The sequence below is a fragment of the Bufo gargarizans genome, chromosome 4 (assembly GCF_014858855.1).
Source record: "Bufo gargarizans isolate SCDJY-AF-19 chromosome 4, ASM1485885v1, whole genome shotgun sequence".
Lineage (NCBI taxonomy): Eukaryota > Metazoa > Chordata > Amphibia > Anura > Bufonidae > Bufo > Bufo gargarizans.
The window spans coordinates 121,746,194-121,770,869 of NC_058083.1; the positions used below are offsets into that span (position 1 = coordinate 121,746,194).

Here is a 24,676-nt window from a genome sequence, read left to right on the forward strand (position 1 = left end):
TGAGGCATGGATCTCTAAGGAATTCAACACCTCTAACGACCAAGTTTAATTGAATTTCATCATGCCAGCCCCCACATATCCAACACTCAGAACAAATAATGGTCCCTGTCTTATGTAAATACAGCGGCATAAAAGGCATTTTCTGTCCGGTGAATGACTAATGTTTGGGACCTCGGAGGAATTCAACACCTGTGACGACCACGTGTTATCGAATTTCAACTATTATCATTTTTGTTTTTTAAGAGGGGGGACTTCGTTAGGGATTTTTTAAATCCAATTTTATATTTATTTTTATTTTAAACATATGTATTTGACATGTATTTGTACTGGCCTGCAGTAAAATTGATATCCAATGACCGTCTAATATACCTCCAGCCACATAATCACTTGATGTTTTCTGTCCGGTGAATTAATACATTTTGGGGCCTGTAGTCCACTGGCCTGCAGTAAATGTTATATCCATTGATTGTCTAATATACCTCCAGCAACATAATCACTTGATCTTTTATGTACGGTGAATACATAATTTTTAGGGTCTGTAATGTAACTGGCCTGCAGTAAAATTGATATCCATTGACCGTCTAATATACCTCCGGCCACAAAATCACTTGATCTTTTATGTACACTGTATGCATAATTTTTGAGACCTGTAATCTAACTAGCCAACAGTAAAATTGTTATATGGTGACCGCCTAATGTACCTCCAGCCACATTATCAATTGTTCTTGTCTGTACGGTGAATGAATAATTTTTGGGGACTGTAGTCCACTGGCCTGCAGTAATATTGATATCCATTGACCGTATAATATACCTTCAGCCGCATAATCACTTGATCTGTTCTGTACGGTGAATGCCTAATTGTTGAGGCCTCGGAGGAATTCAACACCTGTGACGACCACGTGTTATCGAATTTCACCTATTATCATTCGCGGTTTATTCAAGAGGGGGGGATTTCGTTAGCCGTGTTTTTAGTCAAATTTTATATTTTTAGTTCTTTTAAACATATGTATTTGACATTTATTTGTACTGGCCTGCAGTAAAATTGATATCCAATGACCGTCTAATATACCTCCAGCAACATAAACACTTAATCTTTCCTGGACATTGAATGAATAATTTTTGGGGCCTGTTCTCCACTGGCATGAAGTAAAATTGTCATCCAATGACCGTCTAATATACCTCCAGCCACATAATCACTTGATGTTTTCTGTCTGGTGAATGCCTAATGTTTGTGGCCTGTACCCCCGTAGGGCCTAAAATAAATTTTTCTAGACTCCAGCAGGCCACATTTTTGACAGTTTCCCTTTAAGACGCATAACAATGGCCCCTGATTAAAATGCATATTTTGTGTAGGAATTTTTGCATTTATCCCCCTCTGGTATGTCACTCTCCATGTTGTGAGATGATTTGTGCACTTCTTGTAAGTATTTGGTAGCTGCAATAATGACCTGAAGGTTTTTCAGGTGAACATGCGGTTCGCAAACATTTGATCGCGTTTGCGCAATTGCTTTCGCAAATCGTCCCGGCCGATGTTCGTCCATCACTGGTTGTAAGTAACTTAATTTTGTGGGCCAGTATGATTATGGTGATACTAAACATATATATATATATATATATATATATGTTATATTTTACCATTTTTGCACAATAAAACCACATTTTACAAAAAAAAATCTGCTTTTGTGTTCGTACATTCAGAGCACCATAACTTTTTTACATCAATGCAGTTGTGTAAGGGCTTGTTTTTTTGAGGGACAAGCTATGTTTTTTTTTTTTTACACTTTTTATTCCATTTCTGGGGAGGTGGGATAAACAAAACCTACAGTGTTCATCGTGTAAGTGAAATAACATGATAACTTTATGAATCAAGTTGTTACAGGTGAAAACGAGTATGTGCAGTTTTTTATGTTTATATTTTTAACATAATAAAGTGGTACATTTTTGCCTTTGGTTTTGGGGGGTTTTGCCTTTGGTTTTATTACATTTTATTTTTATTTAATGTTTTTAATTTTTATGCTTTCACTTGATGTCTTGTATGATAAACTGAAATACTTCTGTATTGCAGTGTATTATGCCTGTAATTATAACAGGTGTACTTAATTAGCAGACATGGGGGGGGCTGTTAGATGCCACTGTATGATGGATAACAGAAGTTGCTATTGATTGCTGCATCTAAGGGGGATAAACAGCAGATGGCATAGGTTCAACTCCGTTTTGGTGTAGATCAGTACTGAGAGGCCAAATAAAAATCCCTTGCCCATTCAATTAAAATGAAAAAAAAAAAAAATGACACTCTGCAGTGCGGTAGTGTTAGGAGCATCAGATGAATAATCTAATGTTCCAAAAGGGGGCTCTTAGTATATCCATGGACCAGTTGGAGAAATGTAACAACCAGTGGCTTTTGTGGATAACATGACAAGATGATTATGGTTTAACGTGTAGTCCTGTCTTTTTCAAGTGATGGCCTTTCATTAGGACAGGCCATTACTAGCTGATCAGTGTGGCTCAGTCGCTGGAAGACCGCAACAAAACTTCACAGCACTGTCAACATTGTAGTGGACGTTGCTAGTGGACATTGCTTGTCCACTCCAATGCTGACAGTGCTTTGCAGTCCCAGTGCCGACTCCCTGCAAATGAGCTACACAGAAAAGCTAATTGGTAATGGTGCGGGTGTCAGACCTCCACTGATCAGCTAGTGACAACCTATCCTAATGAATGGAAAGTCCTTTCTGTGATCTGTGAAATTCTATGATCCTGGTAGGGTGGGCAGTTCAGCGTTTGGGAAGTGTTTGTGTGTGTGTGTGTGGGGGGGGGGGGTAGTTTATATTATATACTATGTTATTTTTTTGATTGACTTATATTAATTGGATTGTTGTATGGTATAGAATGAATAACGAGAACATAAAAAGATTATATTTGGCTATATTGCACATTCAAACATCACTAGAGCAGAATCTGGAAAGCTGTTGCACATATTTAGATTGCGAATTAATGGTTTATGTCTGAAAGTGCTTTGCAACAAAACAAAATCACTGTGAATTAAGTGGAGCTCGGGAAAGATTTGAAGTGAAATGAGGTAAGGATGATAATTCATTATGGTAACACACATATTACAATTCTTTAGACATACAAACAGGCATACATTATTTAATGCATTTGCTTGTATTATTCTATAATTCACGGCACTGAAAGCATTAATTTGTGTGCATGCATTTTTTATCTGCTCAGTACTGTGCAAGACTCAGGACAGCTGGAACTATAAACCCTTAGAATTCCCACATTGAAGGCCCTAGCAAGAAGAATTAAAACATGATAAATAAAAAAAATGCTTTTGTTCACTCCTAATAATTTTTATTCAGTACAAAACATTATCAAAATTGACAACAATCTCGGCCGAGGTACAAAACAGCAGCTTCACGAACACAGTAGTAAAACTATAGAAGAAGAGGCAACAATATACAGACGTGGACAAAATTGTTGGTACCCTTTGGTCAATGAAAGAAAAAGTCACAATGGTCACAGAAATAACTTTAATCTGACAAAAGTAATAATAAATTAAAATTCTATAAATGTTAACCAATGAAAGTCAGACATTGTTTTTCAACCATGCTTCAACAGAATTATGTAAAAAAATAAACTCATGAAACAGGCATGGACAAAAATGATGGTACCCCTAACTTAATATTTTGTTGCGCAACCTTTTGAGGCAATCACTGCAATCAAACGCTTCCTGTAACTGTCAATGAGACATCTGCACCTCTCAGCAGGTATTTTGGCCCACTCCTCATGAGCAAACTGCTCCAGTTGTGTCCGGTTTGAAGGGTGCCTTTTCCAGACTGCATGTTTCAGCTCCTTCCAAAGATGCTCAATAGGATTGAGGTCAGGGCTCATAGAAGGCCACTTTAGAATAGTCCAATTTTTTCCTCTTAGCCATTCTTGGGTGTTTTTAGCGGTGTGTTTTGGGTCATTGTCCTGTTGCAAGACCCATGACCTGCGACTGAGACCAAGCTTTCTGACACTGGCTAGTACATTTCTCTCTAGAATTCCTTGATAGTCTTGAGATTTCATTGTACCCTGCACAGATTCAAGACACCCTGTGCCAGACGCAGCAAAGCAGCCCCAGAACATAACAGAGCCTCCTCCATGTTTCACAGTAGGGACAGTGTTCTTTTCTTGATATGCTTCATTTTTTCGTCTGTGAACATACAGCTGATGTGCCTTGGCAAAAACTTCGATTTTTGTCTCATCTGTCCACAGGACATTCTCCCAGAAGCTTTGTGGCTTGTCAACATGTAGTTTGGCATATTCCAGTCTTGCTTTTTTATGATTCGTTTTCAACAATGGTGTCCTCCTTGGTCGTCTCCCATGTAGTCCACTTTGGCTCAAACAACGACGGATGGTGCGATCTGACACTGATGTTCCTTGAGCATGAAGTTCACCTTGAATCTCTTTAGAAGTCTTTCTAGGCTCTTTTGTTACCATTCGGATTATCCGTCTCTTAGATTTGTCATCAATTTTCCTCCTGCGGCCACGTCCAGGGAGGTTGGCTACAGTCCCATGGATCTTAAACTTATGAATAATATGTGCAACTGTACTCACAGGAACATCTAGTTGCTTGGAGATGGTCTTATAGCCTTTACCTTTAACATGCTTGTCTATAATTTTCTTTCTGATCTCTTGAGACAGCTCTTTCCTTTGCTTCCTCTGGTCCATGTCGAGTGTGGTACACACCATATCACCAAACAACACAGTGATTACCTGGAGCCATATATATAGGCCCAATGGCTGATTACAAGGTTGTAGACACCTGTGATGCTAATTAGTGGACACACCTTGAATTAACATGTCCCTTTGGTCACATTATGTTCTGTGTTTTCTAGGGGTACCATCATTTTTGTCCATGCCTGTTTCATGAGTTTATTTTTTTACATAATTCTGTTGAAGCATGGTTGAAAAACAATGTCTGACTTTCATTGGTTAACATTTATAGAATTTTAATTTATTATTACTTTTGTCAGATTAAAGTTATTTCTGTGACCATTGTGACTTTTTCTTTCATTGACCAAAGGGTACCAACAATTTTGTCCACGTCTGTATTTAAGGGGATTAACAGACCAAACATGAATCTTACTTACTGCCATTGTATAATACATGCAAAGAATAGATACATTTTACTATGAGGACTGTATCACGAGGATGCAATCTGGGTTCTGTTGGTGCTATTGGATTATATCCAGAGCCAATTTACTATTAGTAAGTCTTCAAAGGACATGGTCAACTTTGGACACCATTAAATAGTTTATAAGGGGTGTAACTCTTCAGCCTAAATGAAAAATGTACAACAGAGCCCCTCAACTGCCACATGCCATTTATAACACTGGCCTTCCCCAAAGGACAGAAGAATCTCTTCCCCTGCCGCATTCCCCAGTGCCGCGCTCCAGAGCCCATGAGCTATTACAAATGCTGAAAAAATAGCCTACAAACTCTTCACACAATCCTTGCTGCTTCACCATGTTTCTAGAACTTAGGCCTCTTTCACACTACCGTTTTTTTTTTTCCGTTTTGCGGTCCGTTTTTTGCGGTCCGTATACGGTCCGTATACGGAACCATTCATCATGTGTTCCGTATGCATTCCGTTTCCGTATTTCCGTTTTTCCGTTCCGTTGAAAGATAGAGCATGTCCTATTATTGCCCGCAAATCACGGTCCTTGGCTCCATTCAAGTCAATGGGTCCGCAAAAAAAAACGGAACACATACGGAAATGCATCCGTATGTCTTCCGTTTCCGTTCCGTTTTTTCTGAACCATCTATTGAAAATGTTATGACCAGCCCAATTTTTTCTATGTAATTACTGTATACTGTATATGCCATACGGAAAAACGGAACGGAACAACGGAACGGAAACTGAACCACAACGGAAGCAAAAAAACAGAACAACGGATCCGTGAAAAACGGACCGCAAAACACTGAAATGGACATACTGTAGTGTGAAAGAGGCCTTATTCTAATGATTTGCATTAATAAAAAGGTTTTGTCAACTAATCTATTAGGAGTTTGTTTGACAACCAGCCTTTTATGTGTAGTGACAAACAGCACAATTTTTTGCCTTATAATTTGAAACAAAGTAGTAAAAAAGTTGCTTTTAACATTTTAGATATTTACTTTCTGGTTATAATATAATATTACAGTAAAAATGTTTGTTATAATGTTTGTGTTTGTTATTGTCTACTGTAAATTTTGATATTTTAGCTGGTGCTGTAACAATAATGTGAATGGGGAGTGTTTTTCAACTATTTCACGACCGCCCATAGTATTTAAACATTTGGGTGGATGTTTTAAAACATTCCTTTAGAGATTGGAGCCGCACTCTCATTGTGCAGCTGCTGAGCATTAATTTTCGCAAAATATTCACTGCACCCTTTAATAAATACCTTGAGGGGTGTAGTTTCCAAAACGTGGTCTCTTCTCAGGGGCGCCATTTATTATTTCACCCTAGAACCTTTAGGCCTCTTTCACACGGGCGTTTTTGGGCCGAATAAGATGCGGGTGCGTTGCGGGAAAATGCGTGATTTTTCTGCGCAAGTGCAAAACATTGTAATGCATTTTGACCGTGCGTGAGAAAAATCTGCATGTTTGGTACCCAGACCCGAACTCGGACTTCTTCACATAAGTTCGGGTTTGGGTTAGGTGTTGTGTAGATTTTATTATTTTCCCTTATAACATGGTTATAAGGGAAAATAATAGCATTCTTAATACAGAAAGCATAGTACATAAGGGCTGGAGGGGTTAAAAAAATTATAATAATTTAACTCACCTTAATCCATTTGTTCGCGCAGCCCGGCTTCTCTTCTGTCTTCATCTTTACTGTGCAGTAGGAATAGGACCTTTGATGACACCACTTCACTCATCACATGGCCCATTACATCATGTGACGGACCATGTGATGAGCGCAGTGACCTCACCACAGGTCCTTTTCCTGTGCACAGCAAAGATGAAGACAGAAGAGAAGCGGGGCTGTGCAAACAAGTGGATTAAGGTGAGTTAAATTATTTATTTATTTATTGTTTACCCCTCCAGCCCTATTGTACTATAGAAACATAGAAACATAGAATGTGTCAGCAGTTAAGAACCATTTGGCCCATCTAGTCTGCCCAATATACTGAATACTATGGATAGCCCCTGGCCCTATCTTATATGAAGGATGGCCTTATGCCTATCCCATGCATGCTTAAAGGGAGTCTGTCACCACATTTTAGCATGTTAGACCGTTAAAATAGGGTTATGTGATCCAGCCAGAACATAAAAACGGTACCTTTGTGGTAGAAAACTGACTTTTCAATTTGCAGAAAACGAACTTATAAGATTATCTTCTGAGCCCTCTCAAGTGCCCAGGGCGGTCTCTCAATCCTCAGAGCCCAGGCAGGCACCTCCTAAACGGCTGATAACTCCGCCCTCCGTGCGCCTCTGCCCGCCCGTTTACTCCCCTCCCCTGTCCCTTTCCACTGCGGCTGTGCGGTACAAATCGTAGCGGGCGCATGCGCAATGCGATGCCCGCTCCTGGCAGGGCATCGCAATACCTATTGCGCATGCGCCGGCTAAACGGCGCGAAATCTGCAGGATTAGCCGGCGCATGCGCAATAGGTATTGCGATGCCCTGCCAGGAGCGGGCATCGCATTGCGCATGCGCCCGCTACGATTTGTACCGCACAGCCGCAGTGGAAAGGGACAGGGGAGGGGAGTAAACGGGCGGGCAGAGGCGCACGGAGGGCGGAGTTATCAGCCGTTTAGGAGGTGCCTGCCTGGGCTCTGAGGATTGAGAGACCGCCCTGGGCACTTGAGAGGGCTCAGAAGATAATCTTATAAGTTCGTTTTCTGCAAATTGAAAAGTCCGTTTTCTACCACAAAGGTACCGTTTTTATGTTCTGGCTGGATCACATAACCCTATTTTAACGGTCTAACATGCTAAAATGTGGTGACAGACTCCCTTTAAACTCCTTCACTGTATTTGCAGCTACCACTTCTGCAGGAAGGCTATTCCATGCATCCACTACTCTCTCAGTAAAGTAATACTTCCTGATATTACTTTTAAACCTTTGCCCCTCTAATTTAAAACGATGTCCTCTTGTAGCAGTTTTTCTTCTTTTAAATATTCTCTCCTCTTTTACCTTGTTGATTCCTTTTATGTATTTAAAAGTTTCTATCATATCCCCTCTGTCTCGTCTTTCTTCTAAGCTATACATGTTAAGGTCCTTTAATATTTCCTGGTAAGTTTTATCCTGCAATCCATGTACCAGTTTAATAACTCTTCTCTGAACTCTATGCATTCTGTATTCAGAATGCTATTATTTTCCCTTATAACCATGTTATAAGGGAAAATAATATTGATCGGGTCCCCATCCCGATCGTCACCTAGCAACCGTGCATGAAAATCACACTTGCTTGCGGATGCTTGCGATTTTCACGCAGTCCCATTCACTTCTATGGGACATGCGTTGCGTGAAAAACGCACAAAATAGAGCATGCTGCGATTTTCACACAACGCACAAGTTATGCGGGAAAATCACCGCTCACTCATGTGCACAGCCCCATAGAAATGAATGGGTCCGGATTCAGTGCGGGTGCAATGTGTTCACATCACGCATTGCACCCGAGCGGAAATCTCGCCCGTGTGAAAGGGGCCTTACCCTGGGTTCAGACCTGAGCGTTTCTGAAACGCACATTTTACGCGCGTATTTGTCGCGCGTTTTTATGCGCGTTTTTTGCAATAGTGTGATTGACTGCAGTGTTGTCCAATGAGTCTATGGCCAAAACGTGCGACAAACGCCCCCAAAAAAGCTCAAGAACTTGTTTATGCGTCGGGAGTTTTACAGCGCGTTCAAACGCGCTGTAAAACGCTCAAGTGTGAACCAGGGCCATAGGGAAGCATTGGTTTTCACGTGTTGAGCGTTTTACAGCGCGTTTGAACGCGCTGTAAAACGCTCAGGTGTGAACTTACCCTTAGGCTGGGTTCACACCTGAGCATTGCGCAAACGCGCGTTTTTATGCGCGATTTTGTCGCACGTTTTTATGAGTGTTTTTTGTAATAGTAAACGCGCGTTTGACGCGCGTTTGGGTGATTGACAGCAGTGTTGTCCAAAGAGTCTATGGCCCAAACGCGCGTCAAACGCGCCAAAAAAAGCTCCTGTACTTGTTTGAGCGGCGGGCGTTTTACAGCGCGATCGTACGCGCTGTAAAACGCCCAGGTGTGAACCATTCCCATAGGGAATCATTGGTTCTTGCCTGTTGTGCATTTTACAGCGCGTAGGAACGCGCTGTAAAACGCTCAGGTGTGAACCCAGCCTTAGAGTTGTCAGCACAAGCTGCACAAATCACTATATTATTATATTAAATGCACACATGCTCTTTTACTTTTGTGGTCCTATGGTATGATAAGGTCAAAAGATTAGGGCCATAAGTTGGCACAGCTTATTGGATACTAAATTGGCAGATCTGTGGACGATTTGCAACTTTCCACCAGCATGCATTCATTCATTTTTGCAAAACACCTATGGGGTCAAAATGCTCTGTACAACCTTTGGTAAATTCTGTTACAGGTGTGTTTTCTAAAATAAGTTCACTTCTTTGACCTTTTTGTACTTCACCTCAGAGCCTCTACATTTGTGAGCCAGTGCTGTATAAAATAAACTAGGCCTCAAATGCACATGGTGCTCTTTTTTTATAGTTACATCTACGGACCTGAGTTAGGCCTCTTTCACACGGGCGAGTTTTCCGCGCGGGTGCAATGCGTGAGGTGAACGCATTGCACCCGCACTGAATCCGGACCCATTCATTTCTATGGGGCTGTGCACATGAGCAGTGATTTTCACGCATCACTTGTGCGTTGCGTGAAAATCGCAGCATACTCTATATATCATTCTCACGCAACGCAGGCCCCATAGAAGTGAATGGGGCTGTGTGAAAATCGCAAGCATCCGCAAGCAAGTGCGGATGCGGTGCGATTTTCAAGCATGGTTGCTAGGAGACGATCGGGATGGGGACCCGATCTTTATTATTTTCTGTTGTACACCTGTACAGCAGTTGGACTTGAAAATAGTTAATCTCAATGAGATATCTGAGGATAACTTTGGAGAATTTTATTTACAGATTTAAATATATTTTGGGCTAAAAAATGTGTAATAGGTTGCACTGTTGACTTTAGCAACTTTTATGTTTCACAATGCACAGTAGCTGTAGAAACACATTCCAAGATAAGTTCATCAGCCTGACGGCTTATTCTCAAGCCCAATCCAACATCTCCTTCTCAATTCAACTTTGTTCAACTCACAAAATCTATTCCTAAACAGAGTATAAACGGGACAACTACTTTTTCTGCTTGTTAGAACCAGTCCTTGTTTTTGGTGTGTATGTTTCCTTTCTTTAGCATTCATTCCTTGTTTTGGCTAAATGTGAAATGCCACTATAAATAGAAGCTCACATTGTCGTTATTGACCCATTGAGCCCATTTAAATTTGGATTTCTTGCTGACTTATTTGTATGGGAGAATATGTTTTCCTTCATAGCATTTTTGGATTGACAACCCCAATCAATTAGAGCCAAATACTGTTAGGGTAAAATTCACGTTGCTCTCTTATGATATTTTTGTTCTGAGATTTTAGCACAATTGTAGCAAATAATACATTATTTTGGCATTGCATAAAACACATCCTGCATTGGAAAAACCCTTACTGTGATGGTAACAAGCTAGCCAAGCACAAGCTTTTACCATGCATATTTTATGGTATTTTTTGCGTTTATCCACAGGCTTAGTACTTATTGTATCTTTTTTGCTCTAAAATCAGTTTCTACCATTTATTCTGTACATTAAATTTATATCTGTTTCTAAAGTTATCAATTTCTGTTTGTTGCTGGTATCACAGATAGTGATGAACAAAGTTTTCAAAAAATTCTATTCAGCTGCTTCGCTAATCTTCGACAAGAAATTTGATTAGTTACAAATTATTTCGGAACAAATTGCATTCTATTGTTTGTAGAGGGTGCAACAATATGGAACAACGATTGTGCCAGCCCCTGTCATTTAAACCCTCAGATGCCATGTTCAATGCTGGCATGCTGTGGCATCTGATAATCCCATTCAATTTATCAGTGGATAAATCAGGGTTTAAAACACAAAAAAACTACTCGACTCATCCATTTGATCGCATAGAGGCCATTGTGGCCATCTTAATTGAAGAAAACGTGCAATTTTTATGTACACTGACATGATGACTTTCTTCCCTGTCCACCACGCATACTCCCACCATGCTATTTCCATGATAAGTATTATACTTACATCATTCATGTTGATGAATTTCATGCACTTTAACTGAATCTTACTTATTGCTTACCTATGTGGGATTATGCTTATGGTCTTGTGGTAGAGTCAGGGTGGCGTGTGGTACTTATTTGGTCCACACAGCTATAATTTATTGCATGCAATGATTTTAATTTGTCTCTGTTGTGTCTGTTGTTTTCAATAAATTTGATACTTTTTAGATATGCGGCTCTTATCTCGGTATTCTTTTTCTCTTTTTTGGCTCCCACTGACATGATGACATCATCACGCTGATCGGGCATGGTGACATCATCACTGAGAATTGGCACTTTTTCTTTAATTAAGATGGCTGTGATGTCCTTTCCATGATCTAATGGATGAGATGAGTATGTATTTTTTGTCTGACCGTCATTTCAGGTAGAATTGATTTGCTACCAAAAATGGGGATTTGTGGCAAATCGAATTCTATAGATATGTGTCAAATAGACTATCTACCAAGGTCTGCCAAAGTGTAATGTTCCACTCACATCCCAATAATCCATCTTTTATCTTCAAAAAAGACAAGAAAAGATTTAAGGGCAGAAAAGATTAGTACTAAAGCAGCAAATAAGGAGCTCAAAATTAAGGGAAGCATTTTGTGTGAATGTATTGGAGTAATCTACATACAGGAGTGCCCGTGTGGACTCCAGTATGTGAGTAGAACCTGAAAAAATTAAAAACGAGGATGGGGGAGCATATACAGAATATAAGAAAAGGTCTTGACACCCATAGTGTTTCGGCACATAAAAAAAATAATGCAATGTCAGAGGTGGGTAGAAGTGGATCATTTATTAACTCTCTATTAAGATAAACGTGTACGGTACACCTTCTATGGGCAGCTGATATCTGATCTTTCAGTAGTCTCTCAGTACAGATTTAGAACAGAATTAGGAGCCTGATAAGTGGAGAAAGAGGCATTTATCTCATAAGATATATTACAAAGTACATTGACCTGTTGACTACTAATGATTATGCACATTATTTATTTATTTTGAAAGGTTAGTGACCTAGTGCAATGATGTGTCACCCATATAGACATCACCTCATGTGACAGTTTTGGAAATTGCTTGACAATAGTGACTGCCCACAGAGTGTATAGCATATCATCGAGCTAAGGAATCAGGTGGGAATAAAAGATGGCAGTATCTAGAAATCAGAGAAGATGTATATATCAGAAATAATTTTGTGGCTATGCCATTTCTATGACTGCAATATATTTTTAAGTCTTATGAAAGGATACATTTTAGTAACGCAAAGAATGAACGCTGCTGCATCTCTGTGTGCAGCCTATAACATTTCTTTTCATAAGAGTCTGGATATATTCCACTTTTTCCTATATTGATGAGTAATTCTGCTGAGAACAATATAATAAAGAATGAATGGACCTTTCAGAAAACTACAATATTATCAGTGAGATAGACATAGTTTGACTTTCTACTGTAAGAAACAGATATTCATTGTGGCAGATAGCCTTTGGGTAACCCGACACAATGTGCCTCGGATGTTTTTGTTCTTATATTCATCTGTTTCTTTTAATGAATCTCAAGCTTTTAAAATAGATGGGTGAAATGTCTGTCATTTATTATTGAGAAATCTATCATTCACTTACAAGGACATTTCCAAAGCTTGAGCCCGGGTTTTCCAGATATTTAGTCATTTATTTTTATTAAATATAATTTAAAATAAAGTGATGAATCCGCTATGTAGGTACTATGTTAGAAATTCGTAGTCCAGGACCTGAGAGAAACTCTTAACTACTCTATTCCCTGGTCAAGAGATGGCTATCCTGAAGAAAGGACCCCTTCAATTAAGGCTACTTTCACACTGGCGTTTCTGGGTCTGCTTGTGAGATCCATTTCAGGGCTCACACAAGCGGCCCAAAACGGATCAGTTAAGGCCCAATGCAGTCTGAATGGATAAGGATCTGTTCAGAATGCATCAATTTGGCTGTGTTTGGTCTCCGTTGCGGTTTTTAGACAGTCACTAAAACGGAGCTTGCAGCGTTTTGGTGATCATCTGACTATGCAGAGCCAAACGGATCCGTCTAGTCAGATACAAGATGGATCTGCACAAAACGCGAGTGTGAAAGTAGCCTAACACAGAAAGAATTCCCTAACAGAAAAATGATTTTTTAAAACAATAGAACCCCTTTAAATCCCAGATGTGTACTGTTTCTGGCCCTGAACTAGGCATAGTGTTTGCGTTTTGCATGCAATTATTAACAACTGAATAAAAAAATAAAAAAATAAATATTCTGTAGCATCAATTACTATACTGAGTTTTCACACTTTAGATATTTGATGTGGAAAAGCGGAGTAATGAGTAATAGAAGTAATTCTGAGCGACTTACTACTGAACTGAAACCTTGTGAAGTCCTAATTAATGGTTTCATTCTATTTTTCTCCACTGTCTGAAAAAAGGGAAAATTGCCCTAGCTGTGCTTGTAAGTATGTGTACTTTTTGTGATTTATCTTTATCCATTATATGGAACAATGCTCCAAAAAAGACACATTTTCAAATTGACCCCTAGATTTGTGATGAAAGTGGTGCCCTCGCAGTAGTAAAGTGGCTTAGGTTATAATACAAATGTGCCAAACATCAAGAACAGAATTCATGTTATGCTTTATATTGGCTGTTCATATGTATTTCTTTTTTATGGACAATTTAATTAATGAAACATAATATATTGGAAAGTAATCAAACTACTGTACACGACATGGCCAAAAGTGTTTGGACACATGACTGTCACACCTATATGATCTTTTTAGGTATCCCATTCAAAAACCTAATCATTATCGTGCCCCTTTTTCTGCCTATAACAGCCTCTACTATTTCAACTACATTTTGTAGCTTGCCTCTGTAAATTTGTGCCTATTGAACCATTTGTGAGGTCGGGCACTGATTTTGGATAAGATGATCTGACTATCAGTCATTGTTCTATGTTCTAATTTCAAACCAAAAGTGTTTGATGAGATTGAGTTGGGAACTCTGTGCAGACACTCAAGTTCCTTGATCATGGGCACTGCCATACCAAAACACAAAAGGGACTTTTCAAAACTGCGGTAAGAAAATTGGAAAAAAGGTATGCAGTTTCTAAAATGCATTGGTGCAACCTGGAAATCAAAGGTCTAACCCAAGCCCTAAAGAGCAGCCTCATACCATTATCACTCCTCCACCAAATTGTACAGTAGCCACTGTTTCATGAAGCACCTGACGTACAGTTTGGAACTCCGTAGTGAGTGTCTCTCAAGTTAAAACTTAGTTATCACACTTGCTGTGCAGAATTGAAGCCTGTCAATGGTTCTGCTTGCATGTCATGATACTGTATTGAATTTGTTTCACCCATGACTAAATTCAAGAAAAGGTCAGGGTGAACATATCTGTAAATGGCATGGATAATGTTCATAACTGATATGGATCAGGTCGCTAATTAGCTTGAATAGTGTCCTTAAATTAGCGGTTATTAGGTATTCTATCCATCCATGCCAATAAGGCACAGTTTCTGCTTCAATTAGGGACAGTATTTACAACAATTAGGGACAATTTCTGCATCAAACAGGGACAGCATTCATTCCAATTTGAGAAGCCATCCATGGTTACTTCCTACCTTAGGGTTAGGCTTTATTGTATGGAATGTTAAATGAAAGTAGTGCCTACGTTCTAACAGTAATCATTTGCAAAGGGTTAATTCATTTAGTACTCGCTTAACAGTTCCTATTAAACTTGCACACTGCCATTGTGCAGCACCTCTGTCATATAAATTATTTGGCTTTTACTTAAAAGTTTTCTCTGTTCAATATACTATACGATATACATTTTACTATGTAAGTAAATAATTTTCACTCCTTAAAGAGGTTGTCCTATGAAGCAACTGACTTACAGTTTAGGACTCTGTAGTGAGTGTCTCTCACTTCAAAACTTAGCAACCACACTTTGTGGATTTCTGTGGTCTAGGGATTTGTGGCTCCTAGATGCTTCCACTTCACAATTATGATAGCGCTTACAGCAGACCATGGTAGATCTAGCAGATCCGAAATGTTATAAGCTAACTTGTGGGAAGGTGGCATCTTAAAATATTGCCATGTTTAACACACACCCATAGTAAGTTTCATATTTCACAAGGTTGCCCTTCACTATATGGAATTTCTTACCTTGCCAACAAGCGCCGACTGTCAGCTGCATTGCAATATGTGAGGGATGGATTGGCCAATCATTTGTTACCAGGTATGGCTCATACATTCCTCCATCCATGTACAGAGTCACTACTGGGAAGTCTATGTTGATTACATAATAATGCCATTCTTTGTCACAAATCTGAAAAATACATTTCAAAAACGGGGATTACAAAAAGTTGAAAATAAACTCTTAAATTATTACATACATACAGCATTAACATGTACAATAATATCTTACATCCTTGCAACTTTTTAGTTTCCTCTTTTCAAACCTTTTACCTTATTTCCCCTCTGCTGTTTAATATCCTACAGCTTGCTAAAAGAAAATGGCATCCTGCTAGATACAGATGAATTATCAGCAAAAATAACCTACAATGTACATTTATTGTCACATTGCCATCTATACTGCTCTATAATACTGCATGAATACTGTATCTCCTTACGGCACAAATGTCAACATAATGGGTGGACACCTCCACAAAACGATATATACAATGGAGCTTGCCATCCTCATGGATTCCAAACCCAGATGCCATGTGCATGAAATGTTATTATGCTCAACTGGGTGTTAACCCTTACTTGCACACTGCCATTGTGCAGCACCTCTGTGATATCAAATATTTGGCCTTTATTGAAAAAGTTTTCTCTGATCGAAATAAATGTGGAATTACATTTTACTATATAGGGGATCCACTATCAATCATTAAAGGGGTTGTCCCACAAAAATATTCTACAGTCTTCAAACCAACCGCTGGATCTGAAGTCTTTTGTAATTGCATTTTGCATATTCACTGAGTTATTAAATAAAATGTATCTTTATAGCGCCACCTGCTGTTTGTTATTTTTTTTATTTATTTGTCCTGCTCACTGAGAAGGCCGCACATGCTCAGTTTTTATCCTCCTGAGCTGTGATAGGCAGAGCTTGGGCACGCTCCCTGAGCAGTGATAGGCAGAGCATGGGCACGCCCCCTGAGCTGTGATAGGCAGAGAATGGACACACACCCTTAGCTGCTGCAGAGAAGACACTCCCCTTGAGCGTTCAGGTTGATATAAATCTAACAGTGCAATGACTGGTACAGGGCTGTGAGGTACAGGGCTGGTTTTAGCTTTAAGGTATGAAAGTTCCGTAGGCGGCGCTCACCTGGTCAGTCTTGCGATGGAAGCATGGACTGTGCTTGGAAAAGGCACCAGTTGCAAGCTATATAAAAAATAAGATGGGATGTCCAGCTTCCAAAAAAAGACGTTGTGCTTTATTCCAAAAATGACACAGGATAAAAACAATCCAACACGTCAAGCAGGTCTACATGTTTCGGATGCTCTAATACTGATCCTTATTCATGATACTAATAAGGATAGCGCTAGTGTCATAAATAAGGATCAGTATTACAGCATCCGAAACATGTAGACCTGCTTGCCGTGTTGGATTGTTTTTATCCTGTGTCATTTTTGGAATAAAGAACAACATCTTTTTTTGGAAGCTGGACATCCCATCTTATTTTTCATATGGTTTTAGCTTTGTTAGAAATATATTGTCATGTACTATATGATGTCTGATTTTCATTTTTTATACTAGTCATGGGACAAACCCTTTAATGCAATGCATTTATGCGTCTTTCAAGGGTCACTTAAAGGGAATCTGTAAGCTCTAAAACAATCCCCAAACTAGAGTAAGTGGTGAACAGTGTGAAAAGTCGTGTCCAATTATGTAAAAAAAAAAAAAAATCATACTCACAAACTAGCAGTAAAATTCATTGTCAGGAATCCTCTTTGACAAAATAGCAGCAGGTGGCGCTATAAAGATACATTTTATTGAATAACTCAGCGACTATGCAAAATGCAATTACAAAAGACTTCAGATCCAGCAGTTGGTTTGAAGACTGTAGAATATTTTTGTGGGACAACCCCTTTAATGATTGATAGTGGATCCCCTAAATAGTAAAATGTAATTTCACATTTATTTCGATCAGAGAAAACTTTTTCAATAAAGGCCAAATATTTGATATCACAGAGGTGCTGCACAATGGCAGTGTGCAAGTAAGGGTTGGCACCCAGTTGAGCATAATAACATTTCATGCACATGGCATTTGGATTTGGATGAGGATGGCAAGCTCCATCGTATGTATCATTTTGTGGAGGTGTCCACCCATTATGTTGACATTTGTGCCGTAAGGAGATATACAGTATTCATGCAGTATTCATTCTCCATTATGTGCATGAGCTCAGAAGTCCTCTCAATAAATTTTACTGCTGGTTGGTTGAAGCACAGCGTTGGAATACAAGTGAATATGAAGATAAAAGTTGCATAATCGGACTTGGCATAACTTACATTACACACTGCCTACTCAAGTTTGGGTGTTTCGGAGCTGACAGTTTGACAGTTTCCCTTTAACATTTCCATTCTTTTTTTTGTTGCAATGTCTAAACTTATCAACAGTGATGGCCAGTTCGCAGTGTTCGCCCTCGAACACAGGCGATCTGCCACCTTAACTGACAAGTCCGGTGAGACACTGCCTGCCTCGGAACTGCCTGCTCCCGGAGACCGCATTTCATTTCAGACCGGCTCGCGTACAGGCACAGGTGCCTTGCCGGACTTGTCAGTTAAGATGGCAGATCGCATGTGTTCGTGGGCGAACACTGTGAACTGGCCATCTCTACTTATCATACCTATTGCACACAGAAACAGAATAGGTTGATAAAGTATCTATAAAATTAAATTGCTATTAAATTTACCATTTAACTTATACACAATTTGCTTAGATTTTTATCCAAATTAATTTTCCTGCACACCTGGTCTACTAACTACAAAGGTACCAAATAGGGAATTCGCCTTTGCAGTTCAATTGCAAGCAATATAGAAACCATTGCAATGTGGAGCCTCTATGCTATTGAGGTAAATAGCTGTGCAGAGAATATTAAATAGTAAAATGTGATAATATATATGTAAATATAATTAGATATATAATCAGCTCTGAGATGTGAAGTCAAAGAACAGAAAGTATCTGCAGTTATTAAGACCATTAATAATAGATGCTCAGTAAATGGGTAAAATGCAGTTTCAATTAATAATAACTAAATAGACAAATTCACTGGGCCGCTAAAATCACACAGGTTGAATAAACCTAAATGACCATCATTAGGAAAAAGGTCTCTAGAAAAAAGCACTCTGTGCTGTGCCATTTCTTTTTTTTATTCCTGCTAGAAGTAAATGAACAAATTGGCAGCAGTCTGCAGTAAAGGTAATGCTGGGTGTTACCACTAGATGGCATGTCTGACTCTATCTAATCAGTGCTGCCAGTGTCAGACTGTGCTGGTACACAAACCTGACTAATAACAAGCAGCTAACCATTCATAAACTTCTAGTACAAATAACAGAGAAATAATACAACATAGAGCCAAAGAAGTAGATGCTCCAGAATTGTTATTACATGGGGCATGCAGGTAACTACTAAGACAGACATGTCAGGAGAGGTGAGGTGGGGAGCTGGAGCCTATGGTGCTAGAAGAACACATAGATGTAGTTGGTGTGGCTGAGACATGGTTGGACTCTTTGCATGACTGGGTTGTTAATATTGAGGGTTTTACACTATTTAGGAAAGAAAGGGTCAATAGAAAAGGCTGTGGCATGTGCCTATATGTGAGGAGTGATCTGAAGACAAGTGTGAAAGAGTCAATTGTGGGTGAGGATGGTGAGGATATGGAAACCTTATGGGTGGAATTTCAAAGTGTTATAAACACTGAAAAAACAATACTTGGTGTAATCCAGTGTTTCCCAACCAGTGTGCCTCCAACTGTTGCAAAACTACAACTCCCAGCATGCCCGCACAGCCAAAGGCTGTCCAGGCATGCTGGGAGTTGTAGTTTTGCAACAGCTGGAGCCACACTGGTTGGGAAACACTGGTGTAATCTATAGACCCCCCTAACATCACAGAGGAGATAGAAACACAACTGTATAACCAAATAGAGTGGGCAGCACAGGCTGGTACAGTAGTCATAATGGGAGATTTTAACTTCCCAGATATTGACTGGGGTTTCTGCCTCAACCGGAAAGGGAAGAAGATTCCTCAACTTGCTGCAGGATCACTTTATGGTCCAGTTTGTAAAAGCTCCAACTAGGGGCAATGCTCTGTTGGATCTGGTAATTTCTAATGATGCACAGCTTGTTGGAAATATTACTGTTCGAGAAACACTAGGTAATAGTGACCACAATATCATTATATTCCCCCTAAACTATAAGAAGTAAACTCTGTCAGGCAGATACTGAGGTACTGAGTTTTAAAAGGCTAATATCAGGGCATAGACTGGCAGCAGCTACTGTCACATAATAATACTGAGGATAAATGGGAGACCTTTAAAGGGGTTCTCCAGGAATAAAAAAAAAATGAAAATACGTAAAAATTACTTAATTATAAATATATACTCAAATACCTTTCATTATTTAGGATGGCTCGTTTTTTATGTGAGCAATCATCAGGGGAAACAAAATGGCCGCTGTCCCATTAGTTCACACAAAACCTGTCCTGATCACACATGAGGACAAGTTACTTTACAATACTGAGGTAAATAGCTGCCTCATCATCCTTTCTGCTCTGCTTGTCAGAGATTAAGGTCCTAAATAATACAGATAATAGAGAACTTTTGCTGAATCTCTGGGGAATTTAGTTCATGAGGAGACATAAAGTACAGAGAGGACAGACAGGACAGACTGTGGTAATGGAGATTTCATACAATTCCTGCGTCTCATTAGCCACAGCCCCACCCTCCTCTCATGTCTCCTCATCATCTCCATTCCCACAGAGATTCACCTGTATTCAGGTTCATGATTTCTGACAAGTAGAGCAGAGAGGAATATGAGGCAGCACTATGGCACATTGTGGTGAAGTAACCTGTCCTCTTTCGTGATTAGGACAGGTTTTGTGTGTACTGATAGGAAGGCAGCCATTTTATTTCTCCTAATGATTGCTCCCTAGACAAAACAAGCCATTCTAAGTAATGAAAGGTACTTGTGAATATATTTATTATAAAATAATATTTAAGTATTTTCATTTTTTTTATTTCCTGGAGAACCCCTTTAAATCGACATTAAGTAATTGCACAAATTTTTGTATTCCTTTAGGTAACAAGTATAAACGGCTAAAATTAAACCCCCCCATGGCTTACAGCTACTGTAAAAAGGGCAATAAAAGACAAAAAAAGGCATTTAAAGAATACAAATCTGAGGGGTCAGTTGTAGAATCTGAAGTTTACAAATAGAGATGAGTGAATTTTTCAAAAGTTTGATTCCCTGGAAAAATTTGGTTTGATCCAAATATATTTGCGGTGAATTACATTAAAAAATAGCTATTTCCTGGCTGCTAAGAGCCTTTAAAGTGGTGTAGAACACTGTGCCTTGCAGTAACACGCATAGGGAGTCTGCTTTGGTAGTGAAATAATGCTGTGAGTCCGTATGACATGCAGATGACAGGCATCCCTCTTAGAATCACTGCACACCTCACTTATTAGGGCAGTCACAGGGCTAAAACTGACCAAATAACTCAAGTATGACCTTACAGGTCGATGTTAGTGCCAAGAAGAAGCACACTCCTTTTACGCCGTCACCAGCTGATTCCACATAGATGTCTACAGAACCTATTCTATTAAATGCTTATACAAGTAGAGCCCCCCCAGACAGAGTGGAGAGAGTGTCAGCAGTAAGTTTGTGTTGATGTCACTGATTAATTTGCCCTTCTGACCTCTGGATGTCTGACCTCTGTAAAGTTTTAAGAAACTTTGAGTAATCAACACAGATGGTAAGCGACGATAACGCTATTATCAGCATAACCATCCCACTTCTGTGTCTACTCAAACGCTCTCTGTTCACAATTAAGGACGATGCTTTTCATATGGAAGAGGTAGAAATGGGGAAGACATTACACAGGGTGATAGCCAGACCACCCTCAGTTCGTCTTCTCAGCGCGAATTGGACGATGAAGAGGAGGAGGAGCAGGATATGGTTGCCTCCGCTACAGAGGGTAGTAACCATGGAAATTTAATTCCATCTGTTCAGCGTGGCTAAGCAGAAGAGGAGGAAGAGAATGAGGAGATTGAGAGTCATCCTCCTGATGATGACAGCGAAGACTTGTCTGTTGGTACTCTGGCACACATGGCTGACTTTATGTTAGGTTGCCTTTTCAGAGACCCGCACATTATACACATTTTAGACAACACGGATTACTGTTTGTTCACCCTTCTCAATCACCGCTACAAAGAGAACTTCTCATCTCTCATTCCTCTGGTGGAGAGGACGAGCAAAACAGCGCAATACCAGAAGATCCTTGTTGAAAAATTGCTTCAAAAATTTCCATCTGACAACACTGGTGGCAGAGTCCGTAGAATCCTTGGCCAACCAAGGAGAGGAGACAAGGAGAACACATATCAGTTCCATCAGAGGGAGGGCAACACCCTCCAAAGCCTGGGACAGTTTCATGACACCCCACCAGCACCCTCACCCTGATGCGTGGCCTAGTGTCACAAGGAGGGAAAATTTTGGGAAGATAGTGAAGTAGTACATAGCAGACCATGTTATCGTCCTCAATGATCCCTGGCGCTCTACCCCTTGGATGTGCTGGCCTGCCCTGCTTCCAGCGTTTTGTCTGAGTGGGTATTAAGTGCTCAAAAATTAACAAGGCCTGGTTTGACCATGACTTCTCGACTCCACCAGAGGAAAGCTGATGAACATAAAGGCACTTTAAATGTGTTTTTTATAATGTACAGAATACACTGTATTCCCATGCACCCCTTCCACCACAAACAAGGGTATATGGTTGAATCTTTTTTTTCTCATCCTCCTCCGCCTCTTCCATCATATCAACATGCTTATTCGTCGCATATAATGCCCTTGCATATATGCCCGTTGCATATAATGTTTTACAGGGTCAGCTCACGAGCAGGCCCTCGCATATAATTTTTTTACAGGGTGAGCTCACCAGCAGGCCCTCAACTACACTGTTTTACAGATTAAGCTCACCAGCAGGCCCTCACATGTAACTTTTTAGAGGGTCAGCTCACCAGCAGGCCTTCGCATATAATGTTTTACAGGGTCAGCTCAACAGCAGGTCCTCACATTTAATTTTTTACAGGGTCAGCTCACCAGCAGGCCTTCATCTACAATCTTTTAAAGGGTCAGCTTACCGGAAGGCCCTCACATATAATTTTTAAGCTGGTGAGATCACCAGCAAGCCCCCACCTACAGTATTTTATTGGGTCAGCTCACCAGCAGGCCCTCACATAGAATTGTTTAGAGGGTCAGCTCACCAGCAGGCCCGCACCTAAAATCTTTTACAGGTTCAGCTCACCAGCAGACCCTCGCATATAATGTTTTACATGGTCAGCCCACCAGCAGGCCTTCAACTACAATCTTTTACAGGGTCATCTCACCTAAAGGCCCTCGCATATAATTTTTTAGCGTGTCAGCTCACCTGAAGGCCCTCACCTATAACCTTTTAGAGGGTTAACTCACCAGCAGGCCCTCACATATAATGTATCTCAGGGTCAGCTCACCAGCAGGCCCTCGCATATATTTTTTTACAGGGTCAGCTCACTAGCAGACCTCACCTACAATCTTTTACAGGGTCATCTCACCTGCAGGCTCGCACCTAAAATCTTTTACAGGGTCAGCTCACCTGAAGACCCTCACCTAATTATACCTAATAGGTAATTTGCGCGCATGCTGCCTTGCTTGTATGTGGTAGCCATAGCCATTTCTCAGGCTCCCTCTCTGTACTCGAACACTGATTCCCCCTTACCCGTGGTCACCATGGTTTGCGCTGAAAATAGCATAGAAAGTTGATAGGGCAGACATCCGAACGGATCGTCGCCGTCACGGGGATGTGCAATCAGCCCCAGGTTATCTAGAGTCACCAAAGCGACAAAATTGTGGACCTCCACAAGGCTGGAAAGGGCTACAGGGCTTGGTGAAAATCTGTTGTAGCAATTGTTAGAAAATGGAAGAGGCTCAAGACGACTGTCATTCTCCCTCGGACTGGGGCTTCATGCAAGATCTCACCTTGTGGGGTATCACTGATGATAAGAAAGGTGAGAAATCAGCCCAGAACTACAAGGGAGGAGCTGGTTAATGACATGAAGAGAGCTGGGACCACAATTTTAAGGGGTCACTGTCGGTAGAACACTGCGCCGTCATGGTTTCAAATCATGCATTACACGGAAGGTTCCCCTGCTCAAGTCATCACATGTCCAGGCCCGTCTAAAGTTTGCCAATGACCATCTGGATGATCCAGAGGAGTCATGGGAGAAAGTCGTGTGGTCAGATGAGACCAAAGTAAAACTTTTTGGTCTAAACTTCACTCGTCGTGTTTAGAGGAACAAGAAGGATGAGTTGCATCCCTACTGTGAAGCATGGGGTTGGTAACATCATGCTTTGGGGGTGCTTTTTTGCGAAGGGTAAAGGACGACTGCACTGTATTAAGGAGAGGATAAATGGGGCCTTCTATTGTGAGATTTGAGCAACAACTTCCTTCCCTCAGTCAGAGCATTGAAGATGGGTCGTGGCTGGGTCTTCCAACATGACAATGACCCAAAGCACACAGCCAGGATAACCAAGTAGTGGCTCCGTAAGAAGCATATCAAGGTTCTGAAGTGGCCTGGCCAGTCTTCAGACCTAAATCCAATAGAACATCTTTGGAGGGAGATGAAACTCTGTGTTGTCAGCAACAACCCTGAAACCTGACAGATCTAGAGGAGATCTGTGTGTAGGAGTGGGCCAAAATCCCTGTTGCAGTGTGTGTAAACCTGGTCAAGAACTACAGGAAACATTTGACCTCTGAAATTGCAAACAAAGGCTTCTGTACCAAATATTAACACTGATTTTCTCAGGTGTTCAAATACTTATGTTCAGCAGTGCAAGACAAATAGATTCTTTAAAAATCATACAATGTGATTTCCTGATTTTTTTTATTTATTCTGTCTCTCAGAGTGGGATTGCACCTACAATGTGAATTTCAGATCCTTCGATGATTTCTAAGTGGGAGAACTTGCAAAATCACCAGGTGCTCAAATGCTTCTGTTTCTCTTTGTACATGTACGGCGCTGGAGCAATGTGTAAACATGGTGCCCACTCGCACGTGCAACGGGGTCATGGCCCGCAGGTCTCTGCAAT

General features: G+C 40.3%; 1 protein-coding gene across 1 annotated transcript in view; it reads right to left on the reverse strand.

The window, feature by feature from the left end:
- The window catches only part of CLSTN2 (calsyntenin 2), a 1,274,585-nt gene that overhangs the window by 126,584 nt on the left and 1,123,325 nt on the right, over positions 1–24,676 (reverse strand). The window contains exon 9 of the mRNA XM_044290609.1: positions 15,502–15,664. Coding sequence (XP_044146544.1) covers positions 15,502–15,664 — 163 coding nt within the window. The remainder of the gene's footprint in view (positions 1–15,501; positions 15,665–24,676) is intronic.